Genomic DNA, 16,630 nt, shown 5'->3' with positions numbered 1-16,630 from the left:
AAAATCTCAAATTGGAGAAAAGTCAGAGAAACATTAACAGGGTTAACATGGTGGCATGAATGGGCTTTAGTGATGTCATGTGGTCAATTGTTTGCTGACTCATAATAATCTGTTTTATATTATTTGCAGATTGAGTTTAGGAGGTAACATTACCGAAACACCAATTTCTCATTACCACACCATTTTTAGGTCTGTTTCGGCAATGAGAACCTTCATTTGGATGTGCTGTGTTGGTAACTTTCTTTATTTACTAGGACCACTACTTAAATCGGAAGGTCCTGAACAGTCATTCTAAAAAGTACTTTTTCTCTCATGGCTAACTACCAGGAAGTTTGAAAAGACAGGCTGAGTTGGCAGGGAGCTTATTGTAAGTATCTTTGCCATAGATTAATAGAGTTTTGCTGACATCCTACAGTCAAATTTTGGCACGTGTAGAGTAGCTATCTAGCTATATAAACCACGCCCCTCTTGAAACACGTTTTCTCCGATGTTGGTTACAAGGCAGTACTTATTTCAATTAAGTAAGAGGATATCATGTTACCATTGGTGTATTTAAATGAGAGTTAAGGTAATGTCACCTTGTCCCCTCAATAATGAATCTAAGTGTTTGACATGGGGGAGTGGACCAGAAACTTTATGATTAAATGATATCAATGTAGAAGCAAGTCATTTTTCATACGTTGGTCATAATACTTTGATCTGGTTTTCTTCAAATACCATTCTAATTTCACAATTAAAAAAAACAAGAAATATGGGGTGTATAAACTCCATTTAATTTTCTTTACGCCATTATCGACAGTTTGTGTTCCAGCAAAGATCAACCCCACTAATTAAAGGAGGATATCCTCCATTTTGACATGTGTACCTGTTTTCACACTTATCTATATTGTTGTTGGATATCCCAAGTTTTTGGTCCATATCTCATATTGTGTTATGCTGTTTGCCCATAGGATCTTATTCAACCCAGATATACATCTAAAATACCTTATAACCAAAAATATCCACGTCTTAATATAACAATCAAACCAATATTACCTGTAAAGACCTTGGATAAATTGTAAAAATAAAATGTGTCCACTTTTGACTTTTTAAAATATACATGCATGTAATTACAGGACTTATATCTATACTGAAATAAGGGTTATTTTTGTCAATTGCATTAAGATCAGTAATTGTTGTATTATACAAGCCATTTGGGATTACCAATGACACACTTTGATGATATATAGAGTAGAGGTCGACCGATTATGATTTTTCAACGCCGATACCAATACGGGAGGACCAAAAAAAGCCGATACCGATTAATCGGCCGATTTTTTAACTTAATATAATACATCAATAAAATCAATTTAGCCTCAAATAAATAATGAAACATGTTCAATTTGGTTTAAATAATGCAAAAACAAAGTGTTGGAGAAGAAAGTAAAAGTGCAATATGTGCCATGTAAGAAAGCTAACGTTTAAGTTCCTTGCTCAGAACATGAGAACATATGATAGCTGGTGGTTCCTTTTAACATGAGTCTTCAATATTCCCAGGTAAGAAGTTTTAGGTTGTAGTTATTATAGGAATTATAGGACTATTTCTCTCTATACGATTTGTATTTCATATACCTTTGACTATTGGATGTTCTTATAGGCAATTTAGTATTGCCAGTGTAACAGTATAGCTTAATTATAACATAATAACAGACAGAAATACAAGCCTTAGGTCATTAATATGGTAGAATCTGGAAACTATCATCTCGAAAACAAAACGTTTATTCTTTCAGTGAAATACAATTACAATTCCGTTCCGTATTTTATCTAACGGGTGGCATCCATTCCCTGCCATTCCCTGTTGCCTTAGACCACTGCGCCACCGGGAGGCCCTAATTGATAGATTTTCAAGTACCCAAGTACCCAAGAACCCAGTTCCTACATTTGAATATAAAAATAGATTTTATCAAACAAAACTATGCTACATTTGATCTTTCTGCCCATATAAGACATGTCTATGTCCTGGGAAATATTCTTGTTCCTTACAACGTCATGCTAATCACATTAGTGCACGTTAGCTCAGCCATCCCGCAGGGGGGACACCGATCCCGTAGAGGTTTTAACAGACTAGTTACAATATTTTTATTAGCCTAGAATCATTGTCCAGTATTGTGGCTGACTGGTGCAGTTACTATAAGAGCAGTAAAGAGACACGATGCAACCAATTTCTACTGAGGGTATAGCCTACGCCCTACGCCCACATGTACATCCCTGCTTTGCTCAGCGCTTCACAGAGAATTATCATGTGACACATTCATAAATTACAGAGTCAATCTCACGACTGTGAGGCAAGCCATTAAATTGGCCTCAAAAGTCAATGCCGCCCAAAAATCTAGGCAATTCACCATGGCTGAGATTTAATCAAGTTTGATTATGTAACTCAGTCAAAGGCAATGGGCAGTAATACAATCAGCCTATGAGGAGGGAGAAGAGTAGTGAGGCCAGGGCTAGCAGCTCATTTGCCCTGCAGGCCTACTCACATCCAGCTTGCACTCTGTCAGTATCAACCTCTGAGCTGAGTCTGACGGCTAACAAAAACACCTATTACATCCTCAAGTTATTTGACTGGGATTCCTCTTTCCATATGATATCAGACCAGTCATTTGGAAAACCATTTAGGCTTGTTTAGTTTTAGGTACAGTAGGCTAAACTGAGGCCCCCTAACATTAAAATATGGGTATGTTTTAAGCCATAACATGCAATATTAAATGCTTGTTAAATTGGCAAATTGAAATAGCTAATAGAAAAAGAAGGAAAGCAGAGGAAGTATCTCTGCGTTCTGCCCGCACAACCAAACGTGTAAGACTGGTATAATTATAGACAGGCTTTTACTTTGAAGTGTCAAAAGAAAATGTCTCAAACTTGACATTGGATCAAAGTGAGGTTGGCAATAGGAGTAAAAACGTTGCTTATGAGATTTACTTGACTGGCTGTCAAATTACCTTAGATGCAAAAAAAACACAATCTCCAGAACTGCATCCTGAAATTGTTAACGCACAGACGGTGCTCCTCCTCTAATTTGGGTGTGTGCCATGGACAGGACAGTAGGGTAAGCCAGCTTCTTTTAATCTTTTATTATGGCACTGAAAACAGGCCGACAACTTCCTGGGCTCAAAATTGATCACTGAAAACAACTTCCGATGAGAAAGGAAGAAAGGATATGATTTATAAGTCAGAGGAAGAAAATGTAAGCCTCTCAACAGGAGAGGGAGAAGAAGAATCAGAAAGAAAATGAGATGGAATGAGGGAAGAAATTATAAGGGGTCTAAATTAGACGAGAGCGGGGTAAGGGAGTGGGCATGCTGGGAGAAAAGGCTGGGTGCCCCTCTGTGCAAAGCTAAGGAGATGAGATCCTAATTATACTGTTCCATTCCCTGCTCAAATAGGGCAATTAGGGGATGTGGAGGGAGAGAGAGAGGAGAAAACAGAAAAGAGAGAGCTGGATAAAGGAGAGCAGCAAACAGCCCATCCCAGCACGAAGTCCAATCTTCCTCAGCACTTCAATCTCCTGCCACAGCAGCCTTCCCTGGTTGTGGTGTGGTGAAGCCCACCGTGTGAACAGAACTGTCATTAGGCAGCCATTGGCTGTCAACTCCCACCCAACACCTGGCATGCAATGCTACAAGCTAACCACCACCCCACTAGACTCAATACTGTGAGCACAAATGGAAAGTTTCAACTCTAGTCTTCTAAATGCTGAAGGAACAAAAAGCAATATTTATTTGCAAAATGGACAGCTTCATTTAAATGGCTACAGTTGAAGTCGGAAGTTTACATACACTTATGTTGGAGTCATTAAAAATCATTTTTCAACCACTCCACAAATGTCTTGTTAACAAACTATAGTTTTGGCAAGTCGGTTAGGACATCTACTTTGTGCATGACAAGTAATTTTTCCAACAATTGTTTACAGACAGATTATTTCACTGTATCACAATTCCAGTGGGTCAGAAGTTTACATACACTAAGTTGACTGTGCCTTTAAACAGCTTGGAAAATTCCAGAAAACGATGTCATGGCTTTAGAAGCTTCTGATAGGCTAATTGACATAATTTGAGTCAATTGTAGGTGTACCTGTGGATGTATTTCAAGGCCTACCTTCAAACTCAGTGCTTATTTGCTTGACATCATGGGAAAATCAAAAGAAATCAGCCAAAAGACCTCAGAAAATAAATTGTAGACCTCCACAACTCTGGTTCATCCTTGGGAGGAATTTCCAAACACCTGACGGTACCACGTTCATCTGTACAAACAATAGTACGCAAGTATACACACCATGGAACCACGCAGCCGTCATACCGCTCAGGAAGGAGACGCATTCTGTCTCCTAGAGATGAACGTCCTTTGGTGCGAAAAGTTCAAATCAATCCCAGAAGAACAGCAAAGGACCTTGTGAAGATGCTGGGGGAAACAGGTACAAAAGTATCTATATCCACAGTAAAACGAGTCTTATATCGACATAACCTGAAAGAAGCCACTGCTCCAAAACCACCATAAAAAAGCCAGACTATGGTTTGCAACTGCACATGGGGACAAAGACTGTACATTTTGGAGAAATGTCCTCTGGTCTGATGAAACAAAAATAGGACTGTTTGGCCATAATGACCATTGTTATGTTTGGAGGAAAAAGGGGGAAGCTTGCAAGCCAAAGAACACCATCCCAACCGTGCAGCACGGGGGTGACAGCATCATGTTGTGGGGGTGCTTTGCTGCAGGAGGGACTGGCGCACTTCACAAAATAGATGGCATCATGAGGCAGGAAAATTATGTGGATACATTGAAGCAACATCTCAAGACATCAGTCAGGAAGTTGAAGCTTGGGCGTAAATGGGTCTTCCAAATAGACAATGACCCCAAGCATACTTCCAAAGTTGTGGCAAAATGGCTTAAGGACAACAAAGTGAAGGTATTGGAATGGCCATCAAAGTCCTGACCTCAATCCTATAAAAAATGTTGTATGTAAACTTCTGACCCACTGGGAATGTGATGAAAGAAATAAAAGCTGAAATAAATCATTCTCTCTACTATTATTCTGTCATTTCACATTCTTAAAATAAAGTGGTGATCCTAACTGACCTAAGACAGGACATTTTTACTAGGATTAAATGTCAGGAATTGTGTAAAACAGTTTAAATGTATTTGGCTAAGGTGTATTTTAACTTCTGACTTCAACTGTATGTGGATATGTTCATTCTGTGATTAGAGATCCTAATTAACATAATTGTGATTATCTTGTTATTGATGCAAATGCCTCCAGTCCACTTTGCCTGACTTAGGCTAAGTGACCTATTGCACACAATGAAAATTGTGTTATTTCGCCTGCTACTTGAAGACCTTTGCCTAAATGTGCATACACTAATGGCAATGTATGATGGCTCCATCAAGCCCATATTTGCTCACTTTTGGCAAACCCCCACCAGCTTGATTGCTGATCCAAAGTCTTAACTCCATCTGCATATTCATATATCTCTCCTTCCCAGTGGACTGTTTCCAAAGACCTGAACTAATCACAATTTGTGACACCATAGAAATATTTATGCCAGCCAAAAATATGAAGCCTAGGCTATATCCACAGAGGAGATGACATTTAAAGGCCCAGGGCAGTAAAAATTCTGTTTTCCTATGTGTTTTATCATATTGTAACAGCTGATGAAACAAATACTGTTAAAGTGTGAAAAATGTGATCAGTGTTATTTCCTGATAGTTTCTTGTTAAAAATACAATCTACACAGGACCTTCTAATCAGCAGGTTTGCATGGGCTGGAGTTTCCATGGTGACATCACCATGCGGTTCCAAACCTCTCTGCCAGTTTTCCCTCCCCACGTAGACCCCTCCCAGACAGTCATAGCAAAATTCTTGCTTGAGAAATTGTTTTAAAAAAAGCTATTTTTGCACATGTTAATATTCATCTATTACAGTAGGGTACTTAATTGTTACTCAGAAATGATTTAATATTGATATAAAACGGCTGCATTGGGCCTTTAATTTGTGCTGTTGTTTCTGAGGATTAAGAGAAACAGAAGCCTAGATGTCTTTATACAGGCTACATGGACACCAGGTCATATGAGGTACACATTTAGTATTTTATTCAATATTGCTCATCATAAAATGCACTAGAAAATTCACCAGCACTAAGCTTTGAAATAGGCATGTATTAGTATAGGTTATTTATTAATCCATGTTACAATGATTTTGTTATCCCAACATAAAATATTTGCATTTTATACAATCCACGTCCTATCTCAGTCCAGTTGAAAAAAGATAGATAGAAGATAGAACATTAAAAAAAAGGCCACTCACAGTAGGTCTTCCTGGTGAGTTCCTCCACCACCTCCTGCTTGAGCTTGCTGTTTGATTTTCCCATGGTGGGTACCTTTGTCCTCACTGCCTTGGGTTACTCCTCCACGCCTCCTCCAGCTCCACCTTGACACACACTGAACACCCCTCTCAGTCTACTCCTCAGTCCTCGCTGGTCAAACAGATGCAAATATGGGCCAGTTAAAGAAAGCAATGCAATTATACCACTGAAATAAGAGAACAGTAAACTCTGGTAGAGAATTGAACTCCATCCACCCACCAGGCTTCTGTTCAGTGCAGTCCACTCTGGATGTGGCCAAGATGTGCCCAGACTTCAGCACTCCAGGGCAATCACTCCAACCCCAGGGGCTCAGCACTGAATAATGGGAGACTGTTGATTCAGAGTGCTCGCCTCCCCTTTCTTTAGAATGTTCAGTGGGCGAGAGTGACGTTGTGATGCGTTGCTACCTTTGTCCTTGGTTACAGGAGTCACTCAGTCTCTGGGATGTGTGTACACACTCCCTCACACTCAGCTCACTGTTCCTTTTACCCCTCTTTTATCTTCCTCCCACCCTCTTTTCCCACCACCGTCTCTGTGGCTTCGGGTAACTTATAAGAGAATCCTCCCTCTTGACAGCTGAGATAAGGGGGTGGGTAAAAAAATACAATGAACAGGGCTCAGCCTTAGATGCACTCCCTTTTCAATTACACCCCAGGCTTGAACTCAGATCCCAGCAGGACTTCCTTCAAACACGGCAGCAGAAAATACAAAGTCAAAAGGTCTTTGCGACTTAAAGTGTCATTTTAAATGCAAAATACAGAAAATTAGAGAGAAAATAAAAATGTCCCAGTGAGTTTACAGGCTGAGGGATTTACAGAGTGACAGTTCTCTTTTCTCTTCCATTCTGACTCATAATTCTCCCTCCTTCCTGGCCTCACAGTGGCCAGGAGATGAATAATGGAATTTCTCTGTGTCACAGGCCTGAGATGGCATTCATAGATGCTACCTCAGTAGCTGGCTGAGTCTCAGTACAGCACAGGACAATACGGCACCTTTCCTCACTAAGCATTAGGGTCTATGTCTGTGTTTGTTCTGTTCTCGGCCAGAACTGTCTTCTCTATGCATGTGACTGTGGTGACGGTAATCATCCTCTTGTGTTTGCTCAGCTCCATGGTCCCGAGTAACCCAGACACTGTAAAAAAAAAAACAGCAGTTGCAAGGTCAGGACAGTGCCAGGAGGGCAAGATTGCTGTGAACATCAGCAAGCCTTAATCCCTGGAATCTCACCCACTCCACACCAATGACAGTGTCAAATGCTGAGCACTTCTCAATGCCGAGTTCTCCTCAAGCATTCACAGACAATAATGAAACAGCAACTTGCTTGGCTTCATTGGGTTGAGAGAAATGCCCTGCAGTCCTCACAATGCTCTTGCAGTGCAGATGCAAAGTTTGGTAATGGAATGACAGAACAAACAGCACAAATCTTCATTCTGTTACCAAACTTTGCATCTGCACTGTTCAAGTAAATGTGCTTTGGTAAAATGTTCAGTGGTAATTCATAAAAGTAGTCCATTGTGCATAGAGTTGTATGGTTTCTGTAACTTTGCAATCATATTTTTTTGGTTTGACACAGCCTACATTTTAAAGTGAAAAATCTAAGTCTCAGCATTACCTTGGAATTGCTCTATGTCATACAATCTAGCATATCAATTATCCAAAAACATTAAGACATTCTGCCAGGCTCAAAGAAAATAACATATCTAAATTACATATAATAATTTTACTCCTCATTGCATTTTGGTTTGAGTTCACTACAATATTTCTACTATACCCAGGCTGTGCGATGTTTCTTTGAACAAAAAAACAACTCAATAACGGAACAGTCAAAAAGTAGGCTACCAGTTTGCGAAAGTAGAATACTAGTAGCAGAGACGGATTCAGCGCTATTGCTTAGCAACACAAACAGAAATGGATATGGCGACGGTAAAGGCTGAGCTCTTCGGTTTGTTACCTCTCATTCGTTTACTTCTAAAGCTACTTTCACTATCTATGACAAATAATACTCTTGTAACAGAAAGACATGATGGCAGATTTCTTTTGAAACACTCACCTTCATCTTCAGACAGGCATCCGGAATTAACTGTAAATGGACGAATTATCTGCTTTTCCCGCGAGGCTTCTGTAGTCTACAAGAGCGCGCTTCTCCTGCCGGTCTCTTCCACTGGCGTCAGCTAGATTCAGAAGCGCCTGACATCGCAGTCCTGAACCTCAGGACAACATGTGCTATTAACCGTTTATTTTCTGTGCAATTTTCGATAGTCTGTCTCGAACTGTAAATCAGAGGTATGTATTGTGAAATTATTGAAGATGAACAACAATTAAGTGTAAGAGAATAGAACAGAATAGATACTTTATTTTCCATTTGGTTAGAAACAGAGATTCGTTCTCTTCCTTAATTAACCAGCAGACACACACCAATGTGGAACAGGGTCAGCAGCGGTGCAGTGCAGTTAGAGACATTTTGGGGTTATGTGCCTTGGTCAAAGGCACAACGGCAGTGGAGCTGGGATTCCTTTTAAATAATATCACCTTGAGAGCGCCATCTCTAGTGCTGTGGTGTTCTGGATGAGAGACTTTGTCATTACAGTTAGTGATGTCATGTCCATAGGGGGCACAAGGTCAGGTGCCCCCTCAGGTTTGTTATTTCTTCATTTTTATCCCACATTTTATCATCATTATTTACAAAAAGATCTATCAATGGTATTTTGCAGAGGGGGCACACTGACTGGACCAAGCAAAGAGTACCTAGAAAAAATATTGTCACCCTTGCAAATTTTGCACCATTTCTTCCATAAAACTGTTGTGTTGAAATTAAAACATATTTTGGTATCCACATATGTATGTCTTTGGTTGCAGTTGAACAAAACAAAAAAATAGGAATAATTTTCTAAATGTTAGCTTATTCCACAAAGAAATCCTAAAATGGCCCAGACAATATTATTGGCCTCCCGGGTGGTGCAGTGGTCTAGGGCACTGCATCGCAGTGCTTGCTGCGCCACCAGAGTCTCTGGGTTCGCGCCCAGGCTGGGCTGGGTTCGCACCCAGGCTCTGTCGCAACCGGGAGGTCCGTGGGGCGACGCACAATTGGCATAGCGTCGTCCGGGTTAGGGAGGGTTTGGCCGGTAGGGATATCCTTGTCTCAGTATGTAAAATGTATGCACTCTACTGTAAGTCGCTCTCATTAAGAGCGTCTGCTAAATGACTAAAATGTAAATGTAATTTGCACCTCCCAGAAGTAATTTGATTTCAAGCAGGTGATTCTCCTTTACTTTGGAATTGAACTCACATGTCGTGAGTTGCAGGTGCCTGCAATATGAAAATCACTCATTCAACCAGTTTGAATAGAGAAAAGGACTTATTCTCCTGTTTTGTGTCACTGTATATACCGCAATGAGCATGGAAAAAAGAAAGAAAACCAGAGTATTATCTGAGGAGGTCAGACACAAGATTGTAGCCAAGCATCAAAAATCTAAAGGCTACAGGTCCATCTCCAGAGACCTTGATGTTCCTGTTTCCACCATTCGTAATGTTATCAAGAAGTTTAAGGCCCATGCCACTGTAGCCAAGCAGAGAGAACTTGATGGAAGATAGAAGCGAAGGATTGTTTGAATGGTGGAGAAAGCTCCTCGATCAACTGCCACACATATTCAAGCTGACCTTCAGACACAAGGTACGACAGTTTCAACTCGCACCTTCCGTCGCCATCTCACTGGGGTTATAAAGTAGGAGACCCAGGAGGACCCAACTGCTGAGAGAGAGACATAAGAAAGCTTGACTGCAATTTGCCAAAACACACCTGAACATGCCAAAATCCTTATCCTGTGGACAAATGAGAACAAATTAGATTTTTGGTAAACACACCATCTCTATGTTTACAGAAAACAAAAAATGAAGCCTTCAAAGAAAATACACCTTCCCTACAGTCAAACATGGAGGAGGTTCATGTTTTGGGTTGCTTTGCTGCCTCTGGCACTGGGTGCTTTGAACATGTACATGGCATCATGAAATCAGGATAATACCAAGGCATTTTGGAGCGCAATGTCGGACCCAGTAACAAAGCTTGGTCTCTGTCAAAGGTCATGGGTCTTCCAGCAGGACAATGACCCCATACACACTTCAAAGAGCACCCAGGAATGGTTCAAGACAAAACACTGGACTGTTCTGAAGTCGCCAGCAATGAGTCCAGATCTAGATCCCATTGAAAACTTGGGGAGAGATCTGAAAACAGCAGTTGGGAGAAAGCACCCTTCAAATCTGGGAGAAAAGAGGGCATGTGAAGAGGGCACGACAAAGCCTATTCCCCCTCAGGAAACTAAAAATATTTGGCATGGATCCTGAGATCCTCAAAGGGTTCTACAGCTGCAACATCGAGATCATCCTGACTGGTTGCATCACTGCCTGGTACGGCAATTGCTCGGCCTCTGACCGCAAGGCACTACAGAGGGTAGTGCGTACGGCCCAGTACATCACTGGGGCTAAGCTGCCTGCCATCCAGGACCTCTACACCAGAGGAAGGCCCTAAAAATTGTCAAAGACCCCAGCCACCCCAGTCATAGACTGTTCTCTCTACTACCGCATGGCAAGCGGTACCAGAGTGCCAAGTCTAGGACAAAAAGGCTTCTCAACAGTTTTTACCCCCAAGCCATAAGACTCCTGAACAGGTAATCAAATGGCTACCTGGACTATTTGCATTGTGTGCACCCCCCCAACCCCAACCCCTCTTTTACACTGCTGCTACACTCTGTTTATCATATATGCATAGCCACTATAACTATACATTCATTCACATACTACCTCAATTGGGCCGACCAACCAGTGCTCCCGCACATTGGCTAACCGGGCTATCTGCATTGTGTCCCACCACCCACCAACCCCTCTTTTACGCTACTGCTACTCTCTGTTCATCATATATGCATAGTCACTTTAACCATATCTACATATACATATTACCTCAATCAGCCTGACTAACCGGTGTCTGTATGTAGCCTCGCTACTGTATATAGCCTGTCTTTTTACTGTTGTTTTATTTCTTTACTTACCTATTGTTCACCTAATACCTTTTTTACACTATTGGTTAGAGCCTGTAAGTAAGCATTTCACTGTAAGGTCTACACCTGTTGTATTCGGTGCACGTGACAAATAAACTTTGATTTGAGAACTGGAGCAATTTTCACAAGAGGAGCAGGCCAAACTGTCAGTAAAGAGGTGCAGGAAACTCATTGATGGCTATGGGAAGCGCTTGATTGCAGTTATTTTGACCAAAGGCGGTGCTACCAAATATTAAGTCTAGGGTGTCACTAATTTTGTCAATGCTATTTCTGTTTATTTTCTGATTTAAATGGATATTGTCACGTCTACTCCGGCGCTCGACGTCGCCGGTCTACTAACCTACGATCCTGGCAACCCATCATTATGCACACTTGGCAACCATCATTACGCACACCTGCGCCTCATCGGGCACACCTGGACTTCATCACTTCCCTGATTACTCCCCCTTTATCTAGCACTCCGTTGTTATCACCCATCAGGCAGTATTGTTTCTGTGTTCATGTTCACACTCTACTCTTGTTCATGTATTCACTCTGTTCGTTCTTATTAAACTCACTGACTGCACCTGCTTCCTGACTCCCTGCATCTTCTTTACAGATATATTAAGTTCTGTAATATTAACAGTGAAATAAAGAATTTTGGAGACCAAATACTTTAGTCAATTTCAACTTTTTGGGGGGTTAAATGCAAGGGTGCTAATATTTTTGGCCACGTCTGTGTGTATATATATATATATATATATATCTACCCTGAGTATACAAAACATTACGAATACCTGCTCTTTCCATGGCATAGACTTACCATGACCGAGAAGCTTCTTGACCTCAGAACTGCGATTACTCACCTCAGATTAGATGAAGAGATTAGACTAAGAGTTTTTCTTCAATAAGTCAGACGGGAGGGATATACTACAGACACCCGACCGGGCCCAGATCCCCGTCATTTGCTGGAGAAGGAAACTGAGATTTTGCGGGAAAAGATCAGGGTGCCTTGTGAGGATCAGGAGACGAGTGGCTAATCTGCCTTTGCCTTCCGTCCTGCTAGCTAACATTCAATCGCTGGAAAATAAATGGTGACGAACTGAAAGCACGTATATCTTACCAACGGGACATTAAAAACTGTAATATCTTATGTTTCAACGAGTTGTGGCTGAACGTCGACATTAAGAACATACAGCTGGCGGGTTATACACTCTATCGGCAGGATAGAACAGCAGCCTCTGGTAAGACACAGGGCGGGGGCCAATGCATATGTAAACAACAGCTTGTGCACAATATCTAAGGAAGTCTCAAGGTTTTGCTCGCCTGAGGTAGAGTATCTCATGATAACCTGTAGACCACACTATCTACCAAGAGAGTTTATCTGTATTTTTCGTAGCTATCTACATACCACCACAAACCGATTGTTGGCACTAAAACTGCTTTCAATGAGCTGTATACCGCCATAAGCAAACAGGAAAACGCTCATCCAGAGGCGGCGCTCCTAGTGGCCGGGGACTTTAATGCAGGGAAACTTAAATCAGTCTTACCTAATCTCTATCAGCATGTCACATGTGCAACCAGAGGGAAAACAATTCTAGACCACCTTTACTCCACACACAGAGACACGTACAAAGCTCTTCCTCACCCTCAATTTGGCAAATCTGATCACAATTCTATCCTCCTGATTCCTACTTACAAGCAAAAATTAAAGCCGGAAGCACCAGTGACTCGGTCTATAAAAAAGTGGTCAGATGAAGCAAATACTAAACTACAGGACTGTTTTGCTAGCACAGACTGGAATATGTTCCAGGATTCTTCCGATGGCATTGAGTACCTGCTAAGAAAGATCAATGAATAAGGTATGTAGCCCACACAATTATTATTAAATGGGACATTTTGTATGTTTGATTGTTTTGATCAAGACAATTGTAAATACATTGATTCCTCGAATTTATGTTATACTACGCTGATAAAAAGCATATGTAGCTCACAACTACCTTATTATGTTTAAAATCTGTTATTATAATTACCGGTGTTTCCTCATAGTTAACGTCATCTGGAAATTAAGTGCTCGTATTATTGCTGCACCAGAGTGAAAACATTCTGATGCGCATCCCTGTTACGAATCCCGCCGAGGATGGTGCCTCTTACCGTTCAGGCGTCGCTCGGCGGTCGTCGTCTCCGGTCTACTAGCTGCCACCGATCCCCTTTTCTGTTTTCATTTAGGTTTGTCTAATTGGTATCACCTGTTTTGTGTTTAGGGTGTTATTTAAACCCAGTTGGCCCGCCGACTTTTGTGCGCGCTTGTTATTCTGTTTTTTGTGGTGGTGATTTATATAGTGGATTCTGTCTTATTTATGTTGGACTGTATTTTTTGACGCACCCTTTGTTGTGTGACGTAGCCGTCTCGTAGATTATTTCTGGTTGAAATAATAAATTCCACTTGCTCGGAACTACCCTGCTCTCTGCACCTGACTCCTTCATTTCACCATTGGAATTGTGACAGAAGCCCGCACCGTGCCATGGAGTCAGCAGAAGCAGCAACCACCCCTCTTCCATCGATGGAGGAGCGTGTCCTACATCACACCGCCGTTCTCCATCGGATTGGGTCAGCGATGGACATGATGATGGAGAGGATGGAGCGATGGGAGAGGAGTGGTATCCCGACATCTACACAAGCTCCTTCACGGACGTCGCAACCTACTCCTTCAACGTCCGCGTCTGGTTCCGGCGCGATGCGTCTCGCGCTCCCGAGGGAGTACGACGGAGCGGTGGCTGGGTGCCAGGGGTTTTTGCTCCAGTTGGAGCTCTACTTGGCTACCGTTCATCCGACTCCCACGGGAGAGGAGAGTGTTAGCCTCCGAATCTCCTGTCTGACGGGTAGAGCCCTGGAATGGGCTAACGCGGTCTGGAACGGCCCAGACTCGGTTCGAGACCACTACCCAGAGTTCACCCGCCGCTTTCGGGCCGTATTTGACCACCCTCAGGAGGGCCATGCGGTGGGTGAGCGACTGTTCCACCTCAGACAGGAGACGATGAGTGCGCAAGACTTTGCGTTGGAGTTCCGGACCTTGGCTGCTGGTGCGGGGTGGAATGACAGGGCCCTGATGGACCATTACTGATGTAGCCTTCGGGAGGACGTCCGTTGGGAGCTAGCTTGTCGGGACACTACACTCTCCCTCGAGGAGCTTATTGACATGTCAATATGACTGGACAACCTGCTAGCTGCCCGCGGGCGTTCAGAGGGGGTCATGTCAGTTCCACCTCCCAGCCCTCCCGCTCCAACTCCGATGGAGTTGGGAGGGGCTGCATCTAGGGGGGCCGGAGGAGGTGGCTTCTCTTGCACCTATTGTGGCCGAAGAGGACACACTTCGGAACGGTGCTGGAGGAGTGCCTCTGGGAGTAGAGATGGCAGGCGGAATACTTCTCGGCCACCCCAGGTGAGTAGGCACAAGACTCACCCAGAGCTTCCTGTCGGTCACATGTTTTTGGTTATTTTTCCCCTGCGTTTTTCCCCTCTCTCCAGCATAAGGCGCTAGTCAACTCAGGCGCAGCTGGGAGTTTTATGGATCGCGGACTCGCCCGTAAGTTGGGTATTCCGCTGGTGCAGATAGACCCACCTTTCCCTGTGCACTCCTTAGATAGCCGACCGTTAGGGTCAGGGCTGATCAGGGAGGCCACGATTCCGCTGGACATGGTAACGCAGGGGGATCATAGGGAGCAGATTAGTTTCTACCTTATTGATTCACCTGGGTTTCCAGTGGTGTTGGGGGTTCCCTGGCTAGCCATTCACAATCCCCTCATTTCCTGAACACAGGGGCCTCACTGCGGTGGCGGTCAGCGCTCCTCTTCTGCCATTCACTGGCCTGCCTGAGAGAGTCCTGGACTGCCCGCCAGGTCTCTCTAGAGCGCTGTACCCACTCCTCCACCGCAGGAGCGTCGGTCTGGCTCTGATGCCACGGAGCCAGGATCGGCTGGTACCCCAGTACGCATTCGAAGGGCGACATGTTCGTTGATGAGTGGCGGAGTGAGTTCTGGGCCAACTCTGCCCACGGGACGTACCTTGCCCACTCTCCTGGCCGGTCCTGGCAATACAACCTCAGAAACCTACCCACTTCCTGGTTCACTCTTTCCACCTGCCCATTACTTTCGGGGTGATACCCAGAGGTAAGGCTGACCAAGACCCCCAGATGCTCCATAAATGCCCTCCACACCCGGGACGTGAACTGGGGACCTCGATCAGATATGATGTCCTCCGGCACCCCGTAATGCCGGAAGACGTCGGTAAATAGAGCCTCCGCAGAAGTTAAAACAATTTCATATGTTAGGGTAGTAAAAATCAGACGAAAATGGCTTAGATTCTCAGTTTTGACACATTGGTTAACTCTGTTGATGTCATTTATTTAACAAACCTGTTTTTAACTTGTCCCAAGAGACTCCCCTTGTGAATAAAAAAGGTGCCGTTATATTAAAGGATGTAAAGTTTTCAACCAATTATTCAGCAATTATCAATAATTTACTGAATAATTAGTAACCTTAATAACATTAATTTCCATTTGACATTTGTGTGTTTGGGTGTGTACTATTACTGTTTGTGAGAGTGCATCATTATTTGTTAAGTGATTTTTAATTGAAAAAAAAACTAACAAAATATGCTAATCTGATTCCTCTCTTCCTGTTTCACAAACACCCGGAGGTGAACTGGCCATCACAATTCAGTCTCAAGGGGAAAAAAGGATTTACCAGCAAACAAAAATTGCTAATGTGTATTCACCATCAGTTATACCCACATGCATTTATAACTGTCACTTTAGTGTTAGTTTCCATACATATTGCCTCATTCCATTACATCTTTTACTTTTCTTTCCTCTGTCACGTTCGTGTGATTGTTCCTGAGGTTCGCTAGCAATAGTAGATCATATGGCTATCACATTACAATTTGGCCAATGATTTTTGGGCAAATGCCAGATGGGCTGATCCATTTTTGGCCCAATGGGCATGTCTATCTTCGTTTTTTTGTGCAAAATTATAATTATCTTGCCAACAGTGGGGGCCTTAAGGAAAACAATATATACTTGCAAATTAAAAACTAGTGTATATAAATTTTTTATTCAATAATAAAGTTTTAGTTGACAGATTCTGACTCTGACTTATTTCTACTTCAGAGGCTTTGAAACCTGGGATGTCTCACAATGACTGACTTGG

General features: G+C 42.7%; 1 protein-coding gene across 1 annotated transcript in view; it reads right to left on the bottom strand.

The window, feature by feature from the left end:
* Positions 1 to 8,578, bottom strand: part of LOC129826233 (neuronal calcium sensor 1-like) — a 30,267-nt gene extending 21,689 nt beyond the window's left edge. Inside the window, exons 1-3 of the mRNA XM_055886735.1 lie at positions 8,446 to 8,578; positions 6,615 to 7,527; positions 6,338 to 6,506 (exon numbers count right to left, since the gene is read on the bottom strand). Coding sequence (XP_055742710.1) covers positions 6,338 to 6,401 — 64 coding nt within the window. The 5' untranslated portion in view covers positions 6,402 to 6,506; positions 6,615 to 7,527; positions 8,446 to 8,578. The remainder of the gene's footprint in view (positions 1 to 6,337; positions 6,507 to 6,614; positions 7,528 to 8,445) is intronic.
* Positions 8,579 to 16,630: the final 8,052 nt, after the last annotated feature.

Source organism: Salvelinus fontinalis, chromosome 28 (assembly GCF_029448725.1).
Source record: "Salvelinus fontinalis isolate EN_2023a chromosome 28, ASM2944872v1, whole genome shotgun sequence".
Lineage (NCBI taxonomy): Eukaryota > Metazoa > Chordata > Actinopteri > Salmoniformes > Salmonidae > Salvelinus > Salvelinus fontinalis.
This window is presented reverse-complemented; position numbering and strand designations above follow the sequence as displayed.